The following is a 23,079-nucleotide window of genomic DNA, read 5'->3' as shown; positions in this document are numbered from 1 at the left end:
ACAATGTGGTCGCTTAGCACACTTCTATTGAACAGGGAATAAGCACTGAGCAGCAGGACTGGCCCTTATCCTATAGAGCCCAGACGGAGCGCTTCTCATGTGAACCAGCTGTTCCACTCACACGTTTTTATGAAAACCAGCAAACGTTTTGCCTTTTACTTTTCCCCAGTATTGACTTAATTCGGCCACTTTGTCCAAGACTACTTACACTTAGTTTTTAACAGTGAGTGAAATGCACTGATTTACCCCGTTTATATATTATACATAAGCCAGGGTTCTTTTAGTTTTAAGCAGGTGTGGGATTCGAATTCAACTGTCATGTGCAGAAGGAGAAAGCAACACTAACGGGTGACCCCCCCCCCCCCCCCCCCCAATGTGGCCAACACACTATTATTTAGAAATTTATTAACCGACGGCCACGTGACACCGCTAACTGTTCAGATGTGTGTGAAGATACGAAACAACTTTTTTTATCATTCTGATGTGCTTTTAGCTGTCGCTGGTTATTATAACTTGCGTTATCCTTATTTAAGTGCGCTCCGAGCTGACCTGTTCGCAAAGACACTGTACACGAAAGCGCGCGTAATGGAATCACTGTACAGAAAAACTCCCTCACCTCTTGAACTAGTTTCTTCCATTTGGGGTGGGGGGGGGGGGACTCTGTGACGTTATGACGTTGAACTACAAGAGGAGGGCTCGACACGCGAGGCCATCCAATCAGGAACCAAAGACGTGTGCGCAAACTTGTAAGACACGCCCTTGTTAGTGTTGATTTCGCAGAGCAAAACGCGACCTCGTTGTATAACATGTGGATACACGTGAGAAACCCGCGAGAGCCGCTCAGCGTTAGGGCTTAAAAGGAAACGCCCATATATTGCGGCCACGTCCAATGACGGCAGTGCGGGGCGGTCACTGCTGGCGAATGGGCGTCCACGGGGCGTGGCTTTCGATGCCCGCACTCACGTTGAGTTCAGACATCAAATAACTGACTAACGGACAGGCCCACCGAGTGTCGCCCCGACCAATGACATCACGCTTGGCAGTCACTGCTGGCAAATGGTCGTCTAGGGGGCGTGGCTTTCGATGCCCGCACTCACGTTGCATTAATGTGTCAAGCCTCTGGTGGAGGAGCGGTGATCGTTACTGAAATTAGGGCAAAGCGAACGTGGTACATTTCACGCGAACTTTCTCCTTCGCTTTTCGGATACAACGCGGAGCTGCTGGTGATGGACGTTCCTTGAGAGCCTTTTATCGGTGAGTAAAAAGATCTACAGATACAAGTTCCTATAATAATACTGTCTGTAGTATCTTGGCGCGCACGTTCCTTCGGCGTGTCGGCGAACCTGTAATCGTCGCCGTGTCGCTGTAATCATCCTGTTCTCTGCTGCTCTCAGTCGGACGAGACGCGTGAGGGGCGATCGGCAGTTCTCGGAATCATGATGCACCCACGGGTCGCCCGCCTGCCAGTTCCGCTTCTGCTCGAGACGAGCTCGCGCGCGGCGTTGCCGTTGGCGCCAGTATTTGTGTGGTTCACATCACACCGGGGCCGGTGTGTGCGCGGTCCGCTCGCTCCCCCCCCCCCCGGCTCTGTCTGTGCCCGACTCCCACGGAGGTCGGAGTCCCGCGTGCTCCCGGCGTGTCCCTGCGCGTGCACACAGCCTGTGGGCTGCGGAGTCGCGCGGGGCTCCTCGGGGACGCGCACGGCTGGACCTAAGTCGGACGAGACGAACGCCGGGCGGGCAGCCAAAACAAGTGGACAGAAACGAAGCAAGGCGCCCGTTCGAGCCCCAACTACACATTTTATTACGCATCAGTCGTCGGAATGGACTTTTTTTTTTAACTTTTTTCTCCTTTTGCTGCAGCTCTGTGTCACTTTTTCCCCTCTAACAGATGGAAGTGATTTGGCGGAACCGACCTTGTCGATACAGTTAGAGCACGTGAGCAGTACAGACCTCGCAAGTTCGGGAAACCCGCACTGGGCACTGAACTAAATAACATCATGCGAATAAAAATGAATATCCAAGTCATGGCATAGACCTTCTTCATCATGTCATTGCGTATCAGTAGTGTCCAGACAGTGTTTTTCAGCGGAACAAACTCGAGTCCGACTGTCGCCCATTCATTTCATTGATTGTGTTGGGAGGGCAGGAGGGAGGTGTCGCGACGGTGTTTGGGTCCTAGCCCACTGAGTGCTGCACCTGCTTCTATTCAGTCCCTAAAAACTCCTGACAGGTCGCCTCATACCTGCACTCAGGTAAATTGGACATTCAAGGGCAGCTGGTAGCGGTGTGGTTAGAGCTGCTGCCCAAAGGTCGCAGGTTCGAACCCCACCTCAGCTCTACATTTACATTTATTCACTTAGCAGACGCTTTTGTCCAAACGGAAAGCGACTCACAACGGATACTATGTAGTGTATTAGCCCACACACCTTATTCACCAAGGTGACTTGTACTGCTAGATACACTACTTACAAGGGGTTACTCATCCATGCATCTGTGAAACACACTCACTCCGTGACACTCGCACACTATGGGGGAACCTGAAGCATGTCTTTGGACTGTGGGAGGAAACCAGAGCACCCGGAGGAAACCCACGCAGACACCGGGAGAACATGCAACCTCCACGCAGACTGAGCGGGGATCGAATCCATGTTCTCTCGCACCACCCAGGTGCTGTGAAACAGCACCACTACTCGCTGTCCCACCATGCTGCCGTCTAGGGCCCTTGAGCAAGGTACTTGCCCTAAATTGCTCCAGTAAAATTACCCAAGTGTGTAAATGGGTAAATAACTGTAAGTACATTGCAACTGGGCGGCACATGGTGGCACAGCACCTGGGTGGTGTGAGAGGGCGTAAGTTCGATCCCCGCTCAGTCTGTGTGGAGTTTGCATGTTCTCGGGGTGCTCTGGTTTCCTCCCACACTCCAAAGACATGCTGTTCAGGTTCACCCACAGTGTGAGAGTGACACTGTGTGTGTGTTCCACTGATGTATGGATGAGTGACCCAGTGTAAGTAGTGTATCCAGCTGTGTAAGTCACCGAAGTGAGTAAGGTGTGTGGGCTGATAACTACATAGAGTTCACTGAAAGTCTGCTAAATGAAGTAACGTAAGTATCTTAATGTCACAAGTCACTTTGAGGAAATGCGTGATCTGAGTGAATAAGTAGTTAATCTCTTGTTGGGAACCGACGTGTCGATGTATCTCGGGTAGAGTTAAGGGCGAAGCCGTATCAGTATGGAGATGTAGGAACTGGAGTCGCCCTGCACTGGACTCTGTCTGAACGTACTTGTGCGGGAAGCAGCTCAACCAGCTGGAGAACAGGAACGGTGCTGCTCGGCCGCTCTCTCAATGTTGTGGCCTGCATTCCATATTCTGTGTATTGAATCATTTTTAACGTACTTGTTAACCATCACTGTGGGAAGACAACAAATATTGCGAACAGTCCCCTGAAAAGTGTGTAAGCCCTGTAAAAGTCCCTTGTTGTGCCCATGTGCACGTTGGTGTTACTCCACCAGGTATCATAGTTGGTAGAGCCACTGCCTTTGGACTGGGGTTTGAATCCTAACTCTTGCTGTAATACCCTTGAGCAAGGAACTGATCCTAAATATACACACACACACATAAAGGCCGGAGGGGGAGGGGACACACCCAGGACGGGACGCCAGTCCATCACAAGGCACCCCAAGCGGAACTCGAACCCCAGACCCACCATTGAGCAGGCACAGGCCAAACCCGTTGCACCACTGCACCCCCCATATATATATATATTTATATATATGTTGCCATTTTATCATTAAATCTGACACCTAAATTCCTTTGCTATGCAAATGGCTAAACGTTATGTCACATTCTGTAGGGTTGTCTGCTCTGTGAATAATTTGTTGATCGCCATTTACCTCCATAATCAGTGTTGCTGCATCTGTAGGACATATGATCTGTCCATCATCTCCCCAGCACTGGTCACGTGGGGTTTCGGGGCTGTTTTGCACTAAATATATTTCCATTTCCTTAATGGTAAAGGTGACGAATAGGTGAGCTCAGGTAAAAGCGGTACAGCTTGTGATGTGTGCTTTTCCTGAACTGGGGAGATTAGCCGTACGTCTAGAGAGGAATAAACCCGAAGCCAAGAACAGCTTGTGTTTTAGGGTGTACCAGGGTACCGTAGAGTCCACTGCAACAACATACATTTCTCCTGGTGTCATTTAATAGCTCAGGTGTTGTTACCTGAGCGATACGCTGTCTGTGAAATATTCAGCCTGCACGACTCCTCTTCCTCCCTGTTCCAGTCCACTGGGATACGGGCCAGTTATTATCGCTGAAAGAGTGTGTTGCTTTGATTGATGGTGCGAGTCGGGCCGTGCTGGGCGCTTTGCCACTGTGTTTGGCCATCGTAGTGGAGAGGTTTCCATCAAGGTTTGTGTAAATTTACTTTGGTGCCAACTGCTTATCGGCTGTCTCTTGATTTTTTTTTTTTAATTTTTATTTTTATATATATATATGTATAAAATATATATATATATATATAAATAATAAATATATTTATTTTTTTATTTCTTTTTTATTTTTATATATATGTATAAAAAAAGATATTTTTATTTAAATATATATATTTTTATTTTTTATTTTTTTTGTAGAAAAATAAATATATGTGTGTATTTTTTTTTTTTTTTTCTTTCTTTCTTGCGCTTTTACTTGATGACCTGTAAATTGTGGTACTCATTCGTGTTATAATGGGATAGCGTGTGTAGTGGTTAGAGCTCCTGCCTTGGGATCAAAAGGTTCCAGATTCAAATCCCATCTCCAGCTGTAGTACTCTTGGACAAGGTACTTATCCTAAATTGCTCCGGTAAAATTAGTCAGTTGTATAAGTGGGTAAATAATTGTTGGTGTTGTTGCATGGTAAGTCTGCTCAATGAATGAATGTCAATGCCCTAGTGTAAAACTGACTGGTACTGTCTATATTTTACTGAAGGGTCGGGCTCATGTTTCTGCTGAAGGTGCTCCAGCTATTATTGATACATCAGCGATGACTAGGTTGCCTGCACCTTGTTCCACGGTGCGCTCCACTGAGGTGTCTCTCCTCGCCCATTAACCCTACAGGCGAATCACCATCATGTACGGATGCTCCTCGGCTAACGATGGGGTCGCGCTCCGATAAACCCATCGTGAGTGGAAAAATCGTGAGTGGAAAAAGAACGCAGTACCGCACCTAGCGAACATAATAGCCCAACCTACCTTAAACGTGCTCAAAACACGTGCCGTAGCCTACAGCTGGGCAAATTTAAGCAGGAGATACACATGGGTGTTTAGTAGACGTGACGGGGTGCGAAAACACAAAAAAAACCGCTTTCAACACAGCATCGGTTGTTTGCGCTCGTTGGCGCGATCGCTACGGAGACCGCGAACGTGGTTGAGCGGATGCTGCGGCTCGTTGCCATCGCCCAGCATCGGGAGAGAGTATCGCGCCGCATATTGTAAGGGGGAACAGACTGAAGTTCAAAATACAAAGTACGGATTTTACCGAATGCGTATCGATGTCGTAACTTCGAAAAAATCGTTGAGTCAAACCATCGTAAGCAGAGGAGCATCTGTACTGTTAGCGTACCGTTTCACCCTGGTCTTGTCCGTTTTAACATTTGTTAGGAAGAAATTGCCTAAGAGTCGTGGTGTTATGTTTTTTAGTGATAGGAAATATACTGATATAATGAGGATGATCTACCTAAAGACGTTTAACCGATACCTTCTAACTGTACGTTCACCCAATTTAGCCAACTCCTAGATTTGCCTACGTAGGCAAATGATCGAATTATGGCCCGAAATGATCCGTTTCTATTTTTCTCTCCCGTAGGTCCCTAGTGAAGAGATGCCACACGAGGAGTACAGCGACAGAGAGACAGCTCGGAGCAAATCGGGAGAAGGGGTCATGTTTTTTACGAAGGAGCGCTGTTGAGTCGTAAGGGCAGTGCTGACATCCGCTATATTGAGTAGTGACAATTTTTTGGTGTAGATGCCAGGAAGCGAAGGCTTCCTTGAAAGGGAGGAAGATGCGGCGTCTTCCTCGGGACTCGGCGAGGGTGCCGGACGCGTGGAGCGGGCCCCGGAGGCGGCCGGGCGCCAGCCCAACTCTTTGGGGAAGGGCGAAGAAGCGGAGGCAAGACGGGCTGCTAGCGGCGGCCCGCGCGAGGGAGCGGACTGCGGGGGGAGGGGCAGAGAGCAGAGCCAGGACGACGCGGACGTGAACGGCGGGCCCGATTCGAGCAGCGGAAACTCGTGCCGGCTGTCGCCCCCCACCACCCGCAGCCCTGGGAGCGCCAAGAGGTACCCGATGCCAGCGCGAGTGCCGCCGTCGCGTCGCTTGACATGTCCTTTGCTCCATTCGGAGATCTCCAGGCTCAAGTCGCGTCGTGTCGTAGGCGGAGCCGTCCGCTACGGGAGTAGATTCCCGTTACCTCGCGGGCGAGGACTCGCGTTCAGTTTCGCCCTTGCAGCTGCCCTCAGAACGTCCTTGCGTCCAGAGAGTTTTGAGGAGCGGGTGACCGCATGTTGGCCTGTTTTAGTGTGTGCGCAGCGATGTTTGTGTGCACGGCGCTCAGGATCGCTGTCGTTGTGTTACTAGCTTGTACGTCGCGGGAGAGCTGTCGGCGCGTAGCCCCTTAGACCACGTCGGAGGCGAGGCTCTCCCTCATGGCGCCCAGCGCACCGAGGGCAGCGGCAGGTGGGGCTCCGTCGGCTGACCGCACGTCGGAGGGGGCTGGAGTCCCGGCGGGGACGCTCGCTCGCCTGACGCAACTGTCGTTCCATCGCAGCGAGCGGCCGGACCGGAACCGGGACCAGACGCACCGGGAGATGATGCAGACGGTGCAGGAAATGAAGAAGAGGATGCCGTCGGAGAAGCGCAGCCGCAGCAAGGCCAGCACCGTGGAGGCCCTCAACTACGCGCTCAACTGCGTTAAGCAAGTGCAGGGTACGTCCCCCGACGGCTGCCCAGGAGATACCCAAAATAAGGGCGTTTGTCCTCCCGGAAGGACGAGCAGGTGTGGCTGTGTGGTCACAACAGGGTCCTGCATCAACTGTCCGCCTCTTCGCTTTGCTTCGGAGCTCTTAGTTCGACTGTAAATAGCAGAAGGGGAGTTACGTAATACACACGTGTCTCCGGAACGGACAGTCTGGCTTTCCGTCAGGTCCAGCAGCCCGCAGAGTGGGATGTGTAACATCTACGGTCGCTCTTTGAGAACCGTTTGGCCTCTTTCTTTTTTTTTTTACATTACTTTTATTTTTAACTGATTAACTAGGCAGCACTGTCTCAGCGCAGAGACAGTATACATGTCCACATTGTGTAACAGAAGGCCAGAATGCTACAATATTTCGAGGAAGTGATCACCTACCGCTGTATAAGAGGATCCCAACGGTGTTCGTACATTCTGAAATATGACTGTCAGGAATTATCAGTAACGCACCTATGATATTTATACGGGGAACATCAGGTATCACATGGGAATGTATAGTTCCTACATATTTTAGTATTTAGGGGGTGCGGTGGCGCAGCGGGTTGGGCCGGGTCCTGCTCTCCGGTGGGTCTGGGGTTCGAGTCTCGCTTGGGGTGCCTTGTGATAGACTGGCGTCCCGTCCTGGGTGTGTCCTCTCCTTCTCCTCCAGCCCTTTGCCCCGCGTTGCGGGGTTAGGCTCCGGCTCCCCGTGACCCCATATGGGACAGGCGGTTTCAGGTGATGTGTGTGTATTTAGTATTTGTATATATTTCCCAGAAAAGTTGTGTTGTATTTTAAGAGGAAAGTAAATAAAAATAAATCGTAGTACATAATTGTTTAAAACAGTATGATGTGTGGGCCGAGAGGGGTGAATGTAGTTTTACAGTACAGGTGGTCCCCGATTTACGATGGTTCGACTTGCGATTTTTTTTCTTCTACCGGCAATAGACGCTCGGTGGAAACCGTACGTCGAATTAAAATTTTTTCACGGGGAAGCGATACGCAGAGCGATGCTCTCTCGCGACGCTGGGCAGCGGCAGCCATCCGCATGTCCCAGTCTGTCACGCAGAGGTGCGTATTTGGTGTATTAAATGCATTTTCGACTTATGATGGGTTTCGGGGAACGTATCCCCATCGTAAATCGGGGACCACCTGTATACCGAAGGGCTTTCGAGTCGTTGCAAGAATCGTTTCTGTTCTTTTAATGCTGTTCGGAGTAACACCCCGCCCCCCACAAGGCCCACAAAGAGTACCGGACACGGGTGTCGTTCTGGCGGGAGCCCTTCAGCGCTACGGACTCGTGTACTCGTGATGCTTCGAAAGGGCTCCACCCGTGCACGTGGTGCCCTTGTGCACGCGGTGATTTGACGCATAGCTCTCTGGCGCCCCTACAGCAAACAGCAAGTACTACAAGCTGCTCATGTGCAACGGGCTGGAGGAGCGGCGCGATGCCAAAGTGTGCACCCTGGAGGAGCTCGAGAGCGTTACATCGGAGCACACCCTGAAAAACACGGTAAGCCACACCCACCCGCCAATGGGCTGGGGAGCACAGCGGCTAAAGGCACACAAGTCCCAGAAGGGGGCCCTGCTCTTGCACCGTCAAGAGAAACTGCACCCGTCAAACGTTCGAGTAAACCCCGGCAATGCCCGCGCGGGCCGAGCCGGACGGAAGAGCGAAAGCAAAGCAATCCGCAAATGTCCGGAACGCGTCGGCTCATCTCCCGATCAAACTTGTCAAAAAAAAACTCGGAGAGCGTGAACTCGAACCTTTCGCTGGGACCGTACCTAGTCTGAATCGCTTCGGTATGAAATGCACGTCCGGGACAGGATTCGACGCGAGTCGCTTTGGACGAGCGCGTGTAGGGCAATTTCACACATCCACAGTTGTCTAACTGTAAAAAAATGGGAAAAAAACCTCAGCACACTCCAGTCTAACCTGTGTATGTATGTGTGTGTGTGTGCGCAGGATACGTTCGTGGTCGTGTTTTCCCTGGCCAGTGGGAGAGTCCTCTACGCATCGGAGCAGGCCTCCAACATCCTCAACTGCAAGCGCAAGTTCCTGGACTCGGTCAAGTTCGTGGAGCTGCTTTACCACCAGGACGTGAACGTCTTCTACTCCCACACGGCGCAGCCTCACATGCCCCCCTGGAACGTGGGCTCGGACAGCGGTGAGGGAAGGAAACGATGCCGACGTGCTCTTTTCTCACCGCAAGTGCTCGGGGGAGCCTAACGCCTGTGCTTGCGCCCCTCTCCCCCCCCCCACAGCTGCCGTCCTGTTCGAGTGCGCCCAGGTCAAGTCCTTCTTCTGCCGCATCAGGTCCGTCTTCGCAACAGCTGAAATACACACTACTTTGACGTTACGTGATCAAATGACACACAACGCCGCTCAGGCGTTGCTTGACGGCACCTTCCTGCTGACTTTGTCTGATGTTAAAAGCCGTATCTCCTCCGGTTTCATCGATCGAAGCGATTGGATGGCTTCCTTGGATTTTCGATGTGACCGCAGGAATTTCGGCCAGGCTCGTCGCTTTGGATGCGAGAGGCTCTGATTTCTGCCTTGCCTCTGCAGGGGTGGGAAGGATCGGGAGGGGGAGATGCGCTACAACCCCTTCCGCATCACACCGTACCTGTTGAAGGTGCAGGGCGTGGGAGGGGACGAGGAGCAGCCGTGCTGCCTGGCGCTGGCCGAGCGAATCATCTCGGGATACGAAGGTTTGTCCCTTAAAGAAGGGGATTAGAACTCCTGCCTTTGGACCCAAAGGTCACAGGTTCAAATCCCACCTCCAGCTGTAGTACCCTTGAGCAAGGTACTTATCGTAAATTGCTCAGTAAAATTACCCAGCTGTATAAATGGGTAAATAATTAGAAGTAGCTTAACATTGTAAGTTGCTTTGGAGAGAAGATAAATAAGATGAACAAATAAATGTGTTATGCACGGAAGTGGTTTTCAATAATCTGTTCAGGACTGCTTGCGTCTGTCCTTTACCTCTGGTTTGTAAATGTCAGATGGTACGGCGCTCGTTGTGACGCTGCTCGCTCTCCCCCACCCCCCAGCTCCACGTATTCCTACAGACAAGCGCATCTTCACCACGACACACTCTCCAGGCTGTGTTTTCTTGGAGGTTGATGACCGGTGAGTGTGAACAGTGGGGGAGCCAACTTCTGGGTACAGCGCTATGGACCGCCGAACTAATCTTTGTTAGTTTTACAATTATATATATATATGGAATTCATCGTAAGTGAAAGGGCAGAGTCCAACGTGATGCACTGGTGAGCTGCCCGAGTGTGTACCTGCTTTACCCATCATGCATCCTGGGGTTGTCTACAGGTCCTCGCCACCATAATGTGAGAAGCACGTTCTAAAAATGCATCAGTGGAGTAGCGATTCTGCGCTTCCTGTTGAGTGTGTGTCTGTGTGTGCCTGCAGAGCTGTGCCTTTGCTGGGATACCTCCCTCAGGACCTCGTCGGCACCTCTATTCTGACCTGCCTGCACCCCGAGGACCGCGCTCTCATGCTGGCCATGCATCGCAAAAGTGAGCGCTCTAACCTCCCTACACTTACTAATAATTAAATAATAATGTTAATAATATGAAATTACCAGGGGAGCGCGGTGGCGAAGTGGGTTTGACCGAGTCCTGCTCTCCGGTGGGTCGGGGGTTCGAGCCCCGCTTGGGGTGCCTTGTGATGGACTGGCGTCCCCTCCCCCTCCAGCTTTACACCCTGTGTTGCCGGGTTAGGCTCTGGCTCCCCGCGACCCCGTATGGGGTAAGCGGGTTCAGGTAGTGTGTGTGAAATAACCAAAAAATTGTGATTTAAAAAAAGAAAAACAAAAAACGACACTTTACCTGAATTTTCCCACCTTGGGTGGTGTGTTTTGTCGTGTCCCAAAGCTCCCAAAAACGTCATTGCTGTGAAATGCAGATAGTGTCACGCTTCAGCTTGTAAGCAGCAGGGATTGTCTCACATGCTGTAGGTTACAACCCTACACCCTTCAGTACCATCATATCTGAACCTGCTACGTTAGAGCAGCGGTTTATGTTTCGTGCACCCTTTCCCACCTGCCAGTCCTGAAATACGCGGGCCAGCTGCCTTTTGAGCACTCGCCCATTCGCTTCCGCTGCCAGAACGGTGACTTTGTCACCCTGGACACCAGTTGGTCGAGCTTCATCAACCCCTGGAGCCGCAAGGTGGCCTTCATCATCGGGAGGCACAAAGTCCGCAGGTGAGTCGTGCTCCGTCTGCTCCGGCACCCGGAGGAGTTTCGCCACCTCTTCTTAGCCACGGTAATGACATCGACGCTTAAAGCTCACCTGAAGTGTGTGTGTGTGTGTGTGTCGTCTCGTTATTCGCTCAGCGGTCCTCTCAACGAGGACGTGTTCGCCGCCCGAAGTAAAGGAGAGCCTCCAGTCGTTTACGAAGAAATCAAGGAGCTACAGGCGAAAATCTACAAACTTTTCCTCCAGGTTGGTGTCCGTGGAAACGCGCTTTCTTTAAGCTCCTTGGTGATGCTTTGGGTCGCTCATCCCCTGTAGCCGGCGTACAGCTCTGAGCCCCGCGGAGTTTATTGCATAAAGCCTCATTCAGAAGATAAATTAATACAGTAATACCTCGCCCTACTTCGTTAATTGGTTCCAAAGGGCTCGACTTGAGTCGAAAAACGACGGAAAACAAAATAACCCCTAAAAAACCAATTTAGACCCCCAATAAACCCATAATAAGCATTCCCCTTAAGTGTACACATTTCAATTAACGCTAAAGTAAATAAAAAAAAAAAAACAAAAAAAAATTTCCCAAAAAATGGCAGGTAAATAAGACAATTTTTTTTTATAGCATTTAATTGATTTTATAGATTACAGTATATTATTTTATATATTTTAAGATTTATTTTTATTTGATTTTACACTTTTTATTATTGTTTTTGAGTGATTCTTAAGTTTTTAACAATTTTTAATGTTTTCGGCCGACCGACGTAAAGTCGCGTCAGCCGAGTGAAGACGAATTGTATTTTTCCATATATATTTAACAGAAAACGGACGTAAAGTCAAAATCGACGCAACACGAAACGACGTAGGGCGAGGTATTACCGCACACGATATGGTACCTTTATATCGGTGAAATTAAAAAAGAACAAATGTATTTGTTCATCCATTCTCTACTGTGAAAATAATTTTCAATGGTATTAATAGCTACCTTTCCGATTTATCGTACTGTCGGCGCTCACTTTACGTTACACATACTTTGGAACTACTTCTGTCTGCTCGTTGCTGCTCTGTAGTGTGTTTGAAGGGGATTTGCACGTAAATATGCTTATGTGCTTTATTATATAAACTCGTCATGTTGCGAACTGGAAAGTTATGAATTTCCGGAGATGCAAACATTTTTCCAGCTGCATGTTGTCTGAAACTTGCCGTTTATCTCTCAGGTCGCATAGTGTGGTTAGAGCTGCTGCTCTCGGTTTTGAAGGTTGCAGGTTTGAATCCCACCTCTTGCCGTAGTATCCTTGAGCAAAAGGTACCTACCCTGCATTGTTCCATTTAACAAAAAAAGTGAAATTCCCAGCTGTATAAAAGATGAATCATTGTAAGGAGCTTAACATTTAAATCCTCTTAAAGCGTGAGCTAAATGGATAAATATAAGTGTAAAATTCTGGTTTGTTGCAGAGTTTATCCTTTCGCCCGATCGATGGCGATAAAATGCATGGTAACAAGTAGTGCGAGTACTTTAATTCAGCTCACTTTTGCAAGTGTTTAAAGCTTGCATGTGGTGTTTGTGGATGTTGGTGCTAAAATTGAGCCTACGGGGAATACGTTTTGACGTTCAGTTTTTTTCATTACATTGAGAAAGAGACGTATTTGCAGACATGTGATTCTTAAGTAAACCTAGTTTCCACTTGATGCACCGATGTTCACTGCTCGAGTAGGTGCATAAAATGCGGGATAGATGAATCCTGATCACTTTCCTACAATTTTTTTTTTTTTAAGTAATAAGATACACAAATATCCACATACAATGCCGGAGTAGCAGCTGTGAAAAGGCTTATCTGGGGATGATCATAAAGTTACAGTGCATGAACATTTACATCATACATGAGTTTGAGAGATCTTGGGCTAAGTGAGTCTGGAAAAGGTGAGTTTTCAGACCCTTCTTGAATGTAGACAGAGTTTCAGCAGTTCTGAGTGAGAGGGGGAGGTCATTCCGGCACGACGGAGCCAGAACCGAGAACCTCCGTGCTTTACCTTACGTGGGCGGGACCACCAAGCGAGCGGAAGTAGACGACCGAAGGGGTCTGGCCCCGGTGTAGCGGTTGGGAAAAACTTACAATTACTTCCCCCTTTATACAGCCGAGTAATTTTACTGGAGCAATTTAGGGTAAATACCTCGCTCAGGGGTACTACAGTTGGAGGGGGGAATCGAACCTGCGACTCTTGGGTCCAAAAGCGGCAGCTCTAACCCCCTACACCACGAGCTGTCCCTTTACAGAACCAGCAATGTCTAACCAAAATAAAGGGACATCTGTATTGTTATTACCTTGCCTTACTGCTGACAGTGACATGGGAGTGCTGAACAAAACAGGTTCCCAACAGTTTTCCGGTCCCGGTTGTACTTTTAACTTGAGGAGCCAGCGTAGAGAAAACCGTGCGCTGATATTAGATACCTCTTAAAGGCCTGTCTATGGAATAGCGAAGTGCTTGAATCCGGATGTTGAGCCCCCGACCGTTTCCCTCCCCCCGGTGTCTCTACACGTTCAACAGCCGGTCCACAACAACGGTTCCAGCGGCTACGGGAGCCTGGGGAGCAACGGCTCCCACGAGCACTACATCAGCGTGGCGTCCTCCAGCGACAGCAACGGCAACCTCTGGGAAGACGCACACAGAGAGCCGGTGAGACAGCGCTGCCGCCCCGGCGTCTGACCTGCAGACGTTGCTGGAACTCCACTCAGATGATCGCAGCGACACTCTAGTGCTGTTTTTCTTTTAGACGCTCATTTGATGACTGCTGTAACCCGCGCTTGTGTTCTCTGAGCAGATGACGCTCCAAAAAATCTGCGCCGATGTGAACAAGGTGAAGAGCTGGGGCCAGCAGGCTTATCTGGATTCCCGCAACAAGCTCGCCCCGCTCGCGAAAGCCGGCGCGGGTAAGCCGAGCTGCCCCGGGCCGCTGCCTCTCCCGCCGTCCTCCAGCCGCTTGCTGCTGACGTTTACGCTCGTTTGTGTGGCCCAGGGACGGGGACGCCTTTTCCTCATCAAGCCCAAAATTCGGAGGCCAGGGGTCACCACACCCAGTCCCACGAGGACTCCAGGAAGCAACCACACATTCCATCCTATCAGCAAATCAACTGTGTCGACAGTATAATCAGGTAAGAAGACGCCCGCGATTGTCTTCGCACACTTCCGCTGTCGAAGCCACGTACGGTATTCAAATTAGAGCTACAGCGAGTCCTCGACTTACAACGTATGCGACTTACGACGGCCATCCCTGCCGACATTTGGCCGTGGCATCTAGTAGCGTTCGTCTCCTGTACGGTGACATCGACGGGCCGCACTGCCGCCAGACACCCATATATGGACTCTTCGGTACTGTCTTATCAATCACTGTTTTTTATTTACAAAAACATTTTAATAACAGAATGTTTATGATTCCATTCAAGTATTTTTTTTTTTTTTTTTTTTTGTCTAGCAAGCAAAAACTTGAGTATTCTCATGGTGCAGAAAAGAAAAAGAAATGGAAAACACGTTTAGAAATTAAGGGAAATAATGCAGCATGAAAATCTAATTATTATTATTGTTGTTGTTATTATTATTATTTTACCATGAATAATCCAGTGAAAACAAAAAAAATCTAACAAAGCCCAACAATACAACATACCTTAAAATCTCTGATGTATGCCCCCACCCATTTTTGAAAATACCCAGTATATTTTTTATGAGTAATCAGAAAAGAATGGGGGGAAAAAAAAAAAAAAAACTTACCGGTACCAATTTTTAAATCCCATCCTCTTCCGTAGTCCGTAACAAACAACCCACAAACACATTAATAACTATGCGAACACGTCAAACTTCCGTGAAAAACACTGACGCTGACAACTGTTCAATCGTATTAACACATTTACACACTGTAAACAACAAAGATAATCAACCGGTTTATTAAAATCCAGGACTGTCGTAATCCGTTGCCTCCCCGACGCCTGTCGCATGCGAGTGGTCAGATTCAGAGTTTGAAATTTCACGCCCAGCAAGGCCAGTACTACCCACCAGCAACTTATCAAGCATTTTCACTCAGGATGCTAGGAGGGTAATACCCGATGTACTTGTGGCATTTGCGTGAACTTTTTAGGGAGAGAAATGATGATCAATTTCACTACCGTATGACCTGTAATAAACGCCCCCTTTTGGAAAATGTAACGCCCCTGGGGGCGTTAAATAGGGATTTTACGGTAGCATCCATGCATATTAATTGTTTGTATATCCTGGTTTATAGATTACAGTGTAAAGGGGTTTGAACTTATAATGTCAGAATGAAACTCTGTCATAAGTCAAGGACCACATGTTTTACTGTCGACCGTGAGCTTTGGGAACGTAATCCGAGAAAGACCCAAAATGAGAGTGACCGACCCACACACACACACACACACACACACACACACACACACACACACACACACACCATCTGAAACCGCTTGTCCCATATGGGGTCACGGGGAGAAGGCTTGTGGGGGAGGGGACACACCCAGGATGGGACGCCAGTCCATCACAGGGCACCCCAAGCGGGACTCGAACCCCAGACCCACCGGAGAGCAGGACCCCGTCCAACCCACTGCACCACCACGCCCCCGTGAGAATGACCCCCAAATACATATTGGGAATGAAAGATCGGTCCTGGTGGGTTCCTGTGTTGCGGTGTGTCAATAAAGACCGCTCCCTTTCTGAGGCCGTGACCACGCTGGTTTCCCACCGGAGTGGTGGTTTCCTCTAATTCTGGGTTCGAGAGATGTAGCTGTAGGCTTTGTCCTTGAGGTTCCACATGTCTAAACTAAATCTAGCACTATCAGAGAAGTAAATACTAAGTATCTCTCCAGGTACCTGGAGAGCTGCACTGGCCCAGCGCTGAAGCGCAAGAGTGAGTCCCTGTCCATCACGACATCCTCCTCCTCCTCCGAGGAAGACAAGACCCCTGCTGCTTTACCCGAGGACCCGGCGAACCCGGGAGGTGAGCGCCTCCGGCTGACGCCACGACCGCTCTGCTGCGATTTGTAACCTTTGACTGACCGCAGGCCCTTGACCTCAACCCTGTCCCTGCAGAGATAGTGCTCGAGGCCCCCGGAATGCCAGATAGCCAAGTACCTGCAGGCACCGCAGCAGCAGTGGTGGGCGCCCCCATAACGGATATCCCGCTGTCCACCAAGGCCATGAGCGTGGTGTCCGTCACCAGCCAGTGTAGCTACAGCAGCACCATTGTTCACGTACCCCAGCCAGAGTCTGGTGAGCGTTAGCAACACACACGCAGCCCAGCAGTACAGCTCCCTGAGCTTAGTGTTGATGTTGTCCGCATGCTGCTTTTGTCCCACCCCGCAGAGGTGACTGCCCTGGAGGATGCACCAATGGGAAGTGAGCAGGCTGACCCTGCCCCCATGCCACCCCGCCCTCCCCCTAGTTCCGCATCAGCCCCGGAGGAGTTCCGAGTGGTGGGGCTCACGAAGGAGGTTCTGTCGGCACACACTCAGAAGGAGGAGCAGGAATATGTGGACCGGTTCCGCCATCGCATCCTGCAGAGCCCCTACAGCTCGTACCTGCAGCAGGATGACAGCAGCATGGCCCACTCGCACCATCCGGGTGAGAGTCGCCTTGGGGGGGTGGTGTTCAGACGGCGCTCGGACACCTAGCGGTTATAGACAAACGCTTGGGAAGACGAGACCTATGACCCGAATTGCAGCGGAATTACCGAGCCCTATAAAAGCATAAAACAATTTTTTTTCTAAATTGTAGCAGTAATAATAATAATCATCATAACAGAGCTGTGGATGACTTGCATCTTCTCTGCACTTTCTCCCAGGCGACCACGTCATGAGGCCAGCGAGTGCGGCAGGCTTGCATAAGTCCAAACCCAAGCACAAACGCCCAAAACCCCAGGGCTCCTCCGATAGTTACACCTCCCCCCCCGGGAACTGCCGCTCTTCCCGCCGGCCCACCGCTGCCCCCGACTCCTCCTGGCCGCCTTCGGAATCCTCCAACGTGGGCTTTGCACCACCTCTTTTAATGCCCTTCCAACCCCCCTACTACTCCATGCAGGGACAGGTGGGCGGGGATGCGGGCACCTCAGTGCCCGTGAACAGTGCTTTTTTCAACCTGGGTAGCCAGCAGGGCGGGGTTCCCTTCATCCTACTGCCAGAACAGAACATGCAAACCGTGATCCCAACGCAGCCGGTGCAGTCAGTGCAACCAGTGCAGAGTCCTTTCGTGGCTCCCATGATGGCCCTGATTCTTCCTAATTACACTACGTTTCCCAACTACCCTGTTTACCCCCCAGGGGTGAGCATGGCAACTCCTGCCCCAGCTGTGGTTCCTCAGCCCTTTAATTTGGGCTTTGGTTCCGTTCCCTTCCCAATGGCCCATATGCCCCAGGTAGCCACCGTGGTACCCCCGTCCCCACCTGCTCCCCCGCTCCTGGCCTCCCCCGATCCTCCGTCTACCCTGGGCGAGGATTTGGACGCAACCCAGCCGCCCGCTCTCTTCTCCAGCTCACGCTCTAGCTCCCCTCTGCAACTGAACCTCCTGCAGGAGGAGCTGCCCAAGCCTGCGGAACCCCAGACCGACACGGTCCGGACGGAGAGCCTGCACGAGCAGCACACCAAGGGGGTGAGTTCAGAGAGGGGCGCTCGCAGCGACAATACGCCGAAGACTTGAAGGAGCGCCGATTATGCGCCAGTAATCGCTGCTCCCCACAGGGTGTCTCAAATTCCGCCGTGAATGTGTGACACGTGGCAGCAGGTGGCGTGGTGGTTAGAGCTGTAACCCGGCACTCAGAGGACCAAGGATTGGACCCACTCCTTGCTGTAGTACCCTTGAGCAAGGTGCTTACCCTGACCTGCTCCAGTAACAATTTCCCAGATCTATATATGGGTGAAACGATTTAAACCGCGCCTCATCGTCCGTTTTGGAGGAGATCGTCACCTAAAGCAATGAATTACTAGAAATGCTGGTTCTCGCCATGTTCGCATGGGTTTAATCCACGAGTTCCAATTTTCTTGCCACGGTCCAAACACTTCTTCTAATTGGGGACTGTGTGTGTGTGTGTGTGTGTGTGTGTGTGTGTGTGTGTGTGTGTGTGTGTGTGTGTGTGGGATTACACTGTGATGGATTTGCGCCCCATCCAGGGTGTACCGGGCCTCACGCTCCGCAGTCTTACTGGGATGGGCTCTGGACCACCCTGACCCTGCACCGGACAACAGTTCTCTACTTAATTAATGAATGAATTTCTGGACAAAGTGAAATTATTGACTCTAAATGACGCGACGCAGGATAAGACATGAGGCCATCGTACCACGTTTGTTGGCTTCATGTGTTGCTTCCTGCCCCTCAGGATGATGCTAACAGTGAGTCGGGTCACCACGATGCTCAGTCCACCTCCAGTGAGCTGCTGGACCTGCTACTGCACGAGGACGCCCGCTCCGGCACGGGTTCTAATGCCTCTGTCAGCGGCTCGGGAGAATCCGGTGGGTCCCTGGGCTTTGGCTCTGGTTCCGGCTCCAATGGGACTTCCACCAGCCACACAGGTGCGTCCTTGTCTGCGAGACACAGTCGCTGCAGAGGAAAATATGTAACGCTCTATGAGAGAATACGATGCACAGATGGCTCATAATGCCATCGTTCAGTAAATAAGTTTTCAGAATTAGGTTAATAATAAATTAAGAGTGCTGTGTGCTGGATAGCGTTGTTAAAGGGATGAGGTTTGAACCCACCCCACCATCACTCCTGCTGTTTTACCCTGAAAAGCACCAGCAAGAATACCCTGCTGCATGAATGGGTAAAAAATAATAAGAATTTGTTGCGTAATTGATATTTCATTCAACTGTATGTAAATTGAGGAATTGATTATCATTGATGTTTAACACAGACTTATAAATAAATAAATAAAATAATATGGTGTGAAAGCAGGACAAGAAACTTCACAGTGGCAAAGTAGGTAACACTGGTGTCGGATTTTCTTCCCATTTTCACGTGGGTTGCCGCCAGGTGCTCTGGTTTCTTCCCACAGTCCAAAAATGTGTTTCAGGTGGATTGGTGACTCTAATTTGCCCTTGATCCGAGTATGTCCGTTAGATTTACCTTAGAGTTTAGCGTAGTGTATGTAGCACTAACGGAAGCTGTCCACTAATTACTAATAACTGTCACTTTGGAGGAAAAGGTCCCCTAAATGAATAAATGTGAAGTTGTACGTGGGATAAAGCCGTCGCAGAGCGGCGGCTTTCCGGTCACGTGATAATTTCCGAACCGAGATTGAGAAAAGTGTCATGTGGCGGCTCTGATGCGGCTCTCTCTCGACACATTCCCGTTCGTCACGCAGGAACGTGGTTTTCGAGCGTTTTCGTATCTAAGGTATTTCCTCAAACTTGGGCGGGGGGGGGGGGTCGTAAAATCAATTCAAGGTTCGAATTTCACATGCTTATGAAAGGAAGTTCTTCTAAATTGAAATCTCTCGGACCTGCTCCGACATGGGTTCCAGTGCCTCTGGTGGGTCCCTGGCGTGTCGCTGGCTGCAGGCATCCGTCGCAGTGCTCCGTCCTCGCTTTGACCCCACACGAAGCTCCTAAATGTGTTCCCTGTACAGGCAGCAACAGCAGCAAATACTTCGCCAGTAACGACTCCTCGGAGACATCCTGCAAGCCCCGTAAGCCTCCTCAGGAGACCCAGGAGAGGGCCAACTTTGACAAGTGTGTGGAGGACTCGCTGTGGACCATGATCCAGGGCACGCCTCAACCCATCATGATGACCTACCAGATTCACAGCAGGTAGCCCGATGTCAGGGCGGAGAGAGGGCTAGCCCTAGGGAAGGGTACAGGGGGTGGGATTACAGCCGCGTACCATGGTTTCAGTGATATGACCGTATTTTACCGCTATTCTGTATGTCGGCAAGGGAGCGCTAGTGCTGCGACTTCAGCGTTCCTTGCTGTGAGACTCGAACCTGAGAGTCGCGTCATTACTAGAATGTGTTTTATGAGAGCGGTAAATGCCCGGGTGGAGTTGTGTGTGTGTGTGTGTGTGTGTGTGTGTGTGTGTGTGTGTGTGTGTGTGTGTGTGTGTGTGTTTGCTTGCACTGGCGCCGTAACCGCGTGGATGGCTCACGCTGAGGCCGCACCGTGTGCTCAGGGACAAGGCCCAGGTGCTGAAGGAGGACCGCGAGAAGCTGCGACTGCTGCAGCCCCTGCAGCCCTGGTTCACAAAGGAGCAGAGGGAGGAGCTCGCTGAGGTGCACCCCTGGATCCGGCAGCAGACCGTACCGGAGGAGATCGACACGGAGGTACGCTCGAGCGCTCGCGGACACGCACCCGGGTATGTTCTCAGGCTTCTGCCGCTTCGGATGAAAAGATTCCGCGCGAAATTTTCACGTGCGACATTCGGTTTGAACCGTTGACCTTCAGTCGATGAACTGCCACGGGATGAATGTCACTCCTGCTGTTCCAGGGCTGTGTGATCTGCAGCAGCGCGACAGAGGATCGCGCTCCTCCTCCTCCTCCTCCTCCTCCACACCCGGCTGTGCCCGACGCTGCCTCCTGTTCTTTGGACTGCCCCCCGGAAGGCGCCGGCGACGCCCCTGACACCTGACCGCCCGCGGTAGCCCCGCCGACGGACAGGCAGCCACCCGAGGACAAAAAGCCCACCCTTCAGGATGCCTTCACTCTTCCCACCCGCATTTCTGTCCGGTCTCCTAGTGGGACGTCCCTCAGGACGAGAGCGTAGCTTATCACCACGTTTTACGCGCGCGTACGGCCGGCGGCGCTTCGGCACGGGCCCCCGCGGCTCCGCCCGCGCCCGAGATCAGTTTGAACAGCTGATGTAAAAGACAGATCGATGTACGAAGCAACAACAGTGATGACACTGAAGAGACCGGAGAGATACGTTATTTTGAATAGTTAACGTTTTTAACCTTTCCGATAGGCATCTTCAAAAGATGGTCTTGTGTAACTGTGAATTTTTCACCTTTCAGCAGCGTATATTTATAATTACGCACATTCTTTTTATTCTTTCCTAGGGTGTATTTAAGCACTATTGTGTCTCCTTTTTTTTTTTTTTTTTTTTCCTCTTCCCCCTCGCCTCGTGTGCCCTTCTCTAGGTTTTGAGAAACCATTGCTGCACTGTCTCCCCATGTATGTCTGTATGTTTAATTCCTGTGTAACAGGTGGTTTTTCCATTAGATAGAGTGGTGAATTTGGGACCCGAAACCCTGACCTCTCCCATGGTGAGGTTCTGCAGGGCTCTGCTGCCGCAGGCACCAGCCCTGGCGAATGTTTAGGTCCGTTTTACGCACTGGCTGGTACCGATGCGTCGGCCCGAGCGTCTGAAAGCGTGCGATCGTGTTGAGCGGAAGCGCGGCTTCCGAACGTGGTCCACGGTGTCCACGGTCACCTTGTCTTTCGAGGGGTCTGCATCCGTACGCCGTCTGCCGTCGTGCTGTTCGGAGATCCGGAATGCGCAGCCGCTGCGTCCAGCTGTCCTTCAAGGTCGGTCTCGCCGTCCTCAACACGGTCGATGCAGTTTGCCCAAAGTTTGGAAGAAAGGACATGAACTGTAGCACATCCCTGTGAATGTTGGTAGTAGAGACATACTTGTTTCAGTGAAACTATTCAAAAGTACCTCTTAACTGTTAGTCAAAGATGTTCTTCATGCGCTCTGCTGTGCACAACAGATTTGTGGTCCTTTTCCGACATAGCTTTATTCTGAAACGTAACTTGAAAACGATGCTTGTGTTGTAGGCCTGTGTTCGTTGTATGATTTTCTTATTTTATTTTATTATTTTTTTTTTTGGAAGAAAATCGAAAGAAATTAGTAGGAGTGACATTGTTCTGCCCGTATGGGGGTCGGCTGGAATTTCAACGGTGATGGGCGGAGCTCCTTCGGGCGACCTCGGAGGACCTCCGCCCATCACCGGCACTCGATCTGCAGAATGCGTGACAGCGGAGCACATGTGGTCGCGGGTCTGTTGCGCCATAAGAATACCCACCCAAAATGCAACCCTAACTCATTCAGGTTCATTCTCTATCCGTATGGTACATCGCAGCGAGTTCCCGTGGTGGCAGGTACCTTTTTTCTAAAATTTTACTTTGAATTTATTGAAATTCCACGCCAAAACGAAATTTGCGTCACCGTCTTGAAGCGGCCGGTAATCATCTCTGTTGTTCACGTGTCGTTTATTTTCCGTTCCGACCAGATGTTTCTTTCCTTGTTGGAGAAGCGCCGCTGTCGGTTTGGCAGGCGAGCGTCCTCGAACGTGCGCTTCTGGACGTCTACGGAAAGCAGGTGGATTTTTACAGGTTTCTCGCGGAACAGGTGTCTCCCAGGATTTGTACAGTATTTTTTTGAAAAAGCGTATTACAATAAATTGTATTTTACAAAAAAAAAATAAAAAAAAAAAATCAGTGCAAGTGGATCTGTTTTGACGTTTGTTGAGAAGATATTTTGTAACACTGAAATGAATAAATAAAACAAGTCAGTACTCAAGTTTTATTTACAATGTCAAGGAAATGATTGTCCCTCAATGGTTTTCATATATATTGTGCGCTAAATGAGTTGAATTTTGGTTTGTAGCTGAATGGGTTTTAGTTACTAGTGCTTATTGGTAATGATTGGAAAAACTCAACATTTTCCTAATGTTACATATGTAATATGTTACAAGATAAATAAGTTTGAAATTTTTGCACTGGCGATGGAACCATCCATTGTCGTAAGTATTATACCCACTAATATATTATATTATATACTATATTTTATTATAATTTATACAGCTGAGAAATTTTACTGGAGCAATTTAGGGTAATAAAAAAGTAATAAAAGTAATAAAACATGCTGGGAATCAAGGCTAGGTCCTTTGGTAGGGCAGT

The 23,079-nt window shown here is 50.1% G+C and overlaps 1 protein-coding gene across 1 annotated transcript; it reads left to right on the top strand.

Moving 5' to 3' along the window:
• The first annotated feature begins 1,094 nt into the window (after positions 1 to 1,094).
• Positions 1,095 to 21,948, top strand: per3 (period circadian clock 3). The gene is made up of 23 exons (XM_029248032.1): positions 1,095 to 1,254; positions 5,848 to 6,317; positions 6,616 to 6,714; positions 6,806 to 6,963; positions 8,380 to 8,498; positions 8,952 to 9,153; positions 9,251 to 9,302; positions 9,555 to 9,697; positions 10,040 to 10,118; positions 10,413 to 10,519; positions 11,052 to 11,208; positions 11,341 to 11,449; positions 13,739 to 13,867; positions 14,013 to 14,121; positions 14,208 to 14,343; positions 16,063 to 16,193; positions 16,286 to 16,465; positions 16,559 to 16,816; positions 17,037 to 17,839; positions 18,564 to 18,756; positions 19,812 to 19,992; positions 20,351 to 20,501; positions 20,666 to 21,948. Exons 2-23 carry the CDS (start codon positions 6,007 to 6,009, stop codon positions 20,804 to 20,806), a joined length of 3,948 nt encoding a protein of 1,315 aa, XP_029103865.1. The 5' UTR covers positions 1,095 to 1,254; positions 5,848 to 6,006; the 3' UTR covers positions 20,807 to 21,948.
• The last annotated feature ends 1,131 nt before the right edge of the window (positions 21,949 to 23,079 follow it).

This window comes from Scleropages formosus, chromosome 2 (assembly GCF_900964775.1).
Source record: "Scleropages formosus chromosome 2, fSclFor1.1, whole genome shotgun sequence".
Lineage (NCBI taxonomy): Eukaryota > Metazoa > Chordata > Actinopteri > Osteoglossiformes > Osteoglossidae > Scleropages > Scleropages formosus.
This window is presented reverse-complemented; position numbering and strand designations above follow the sequence as displayed.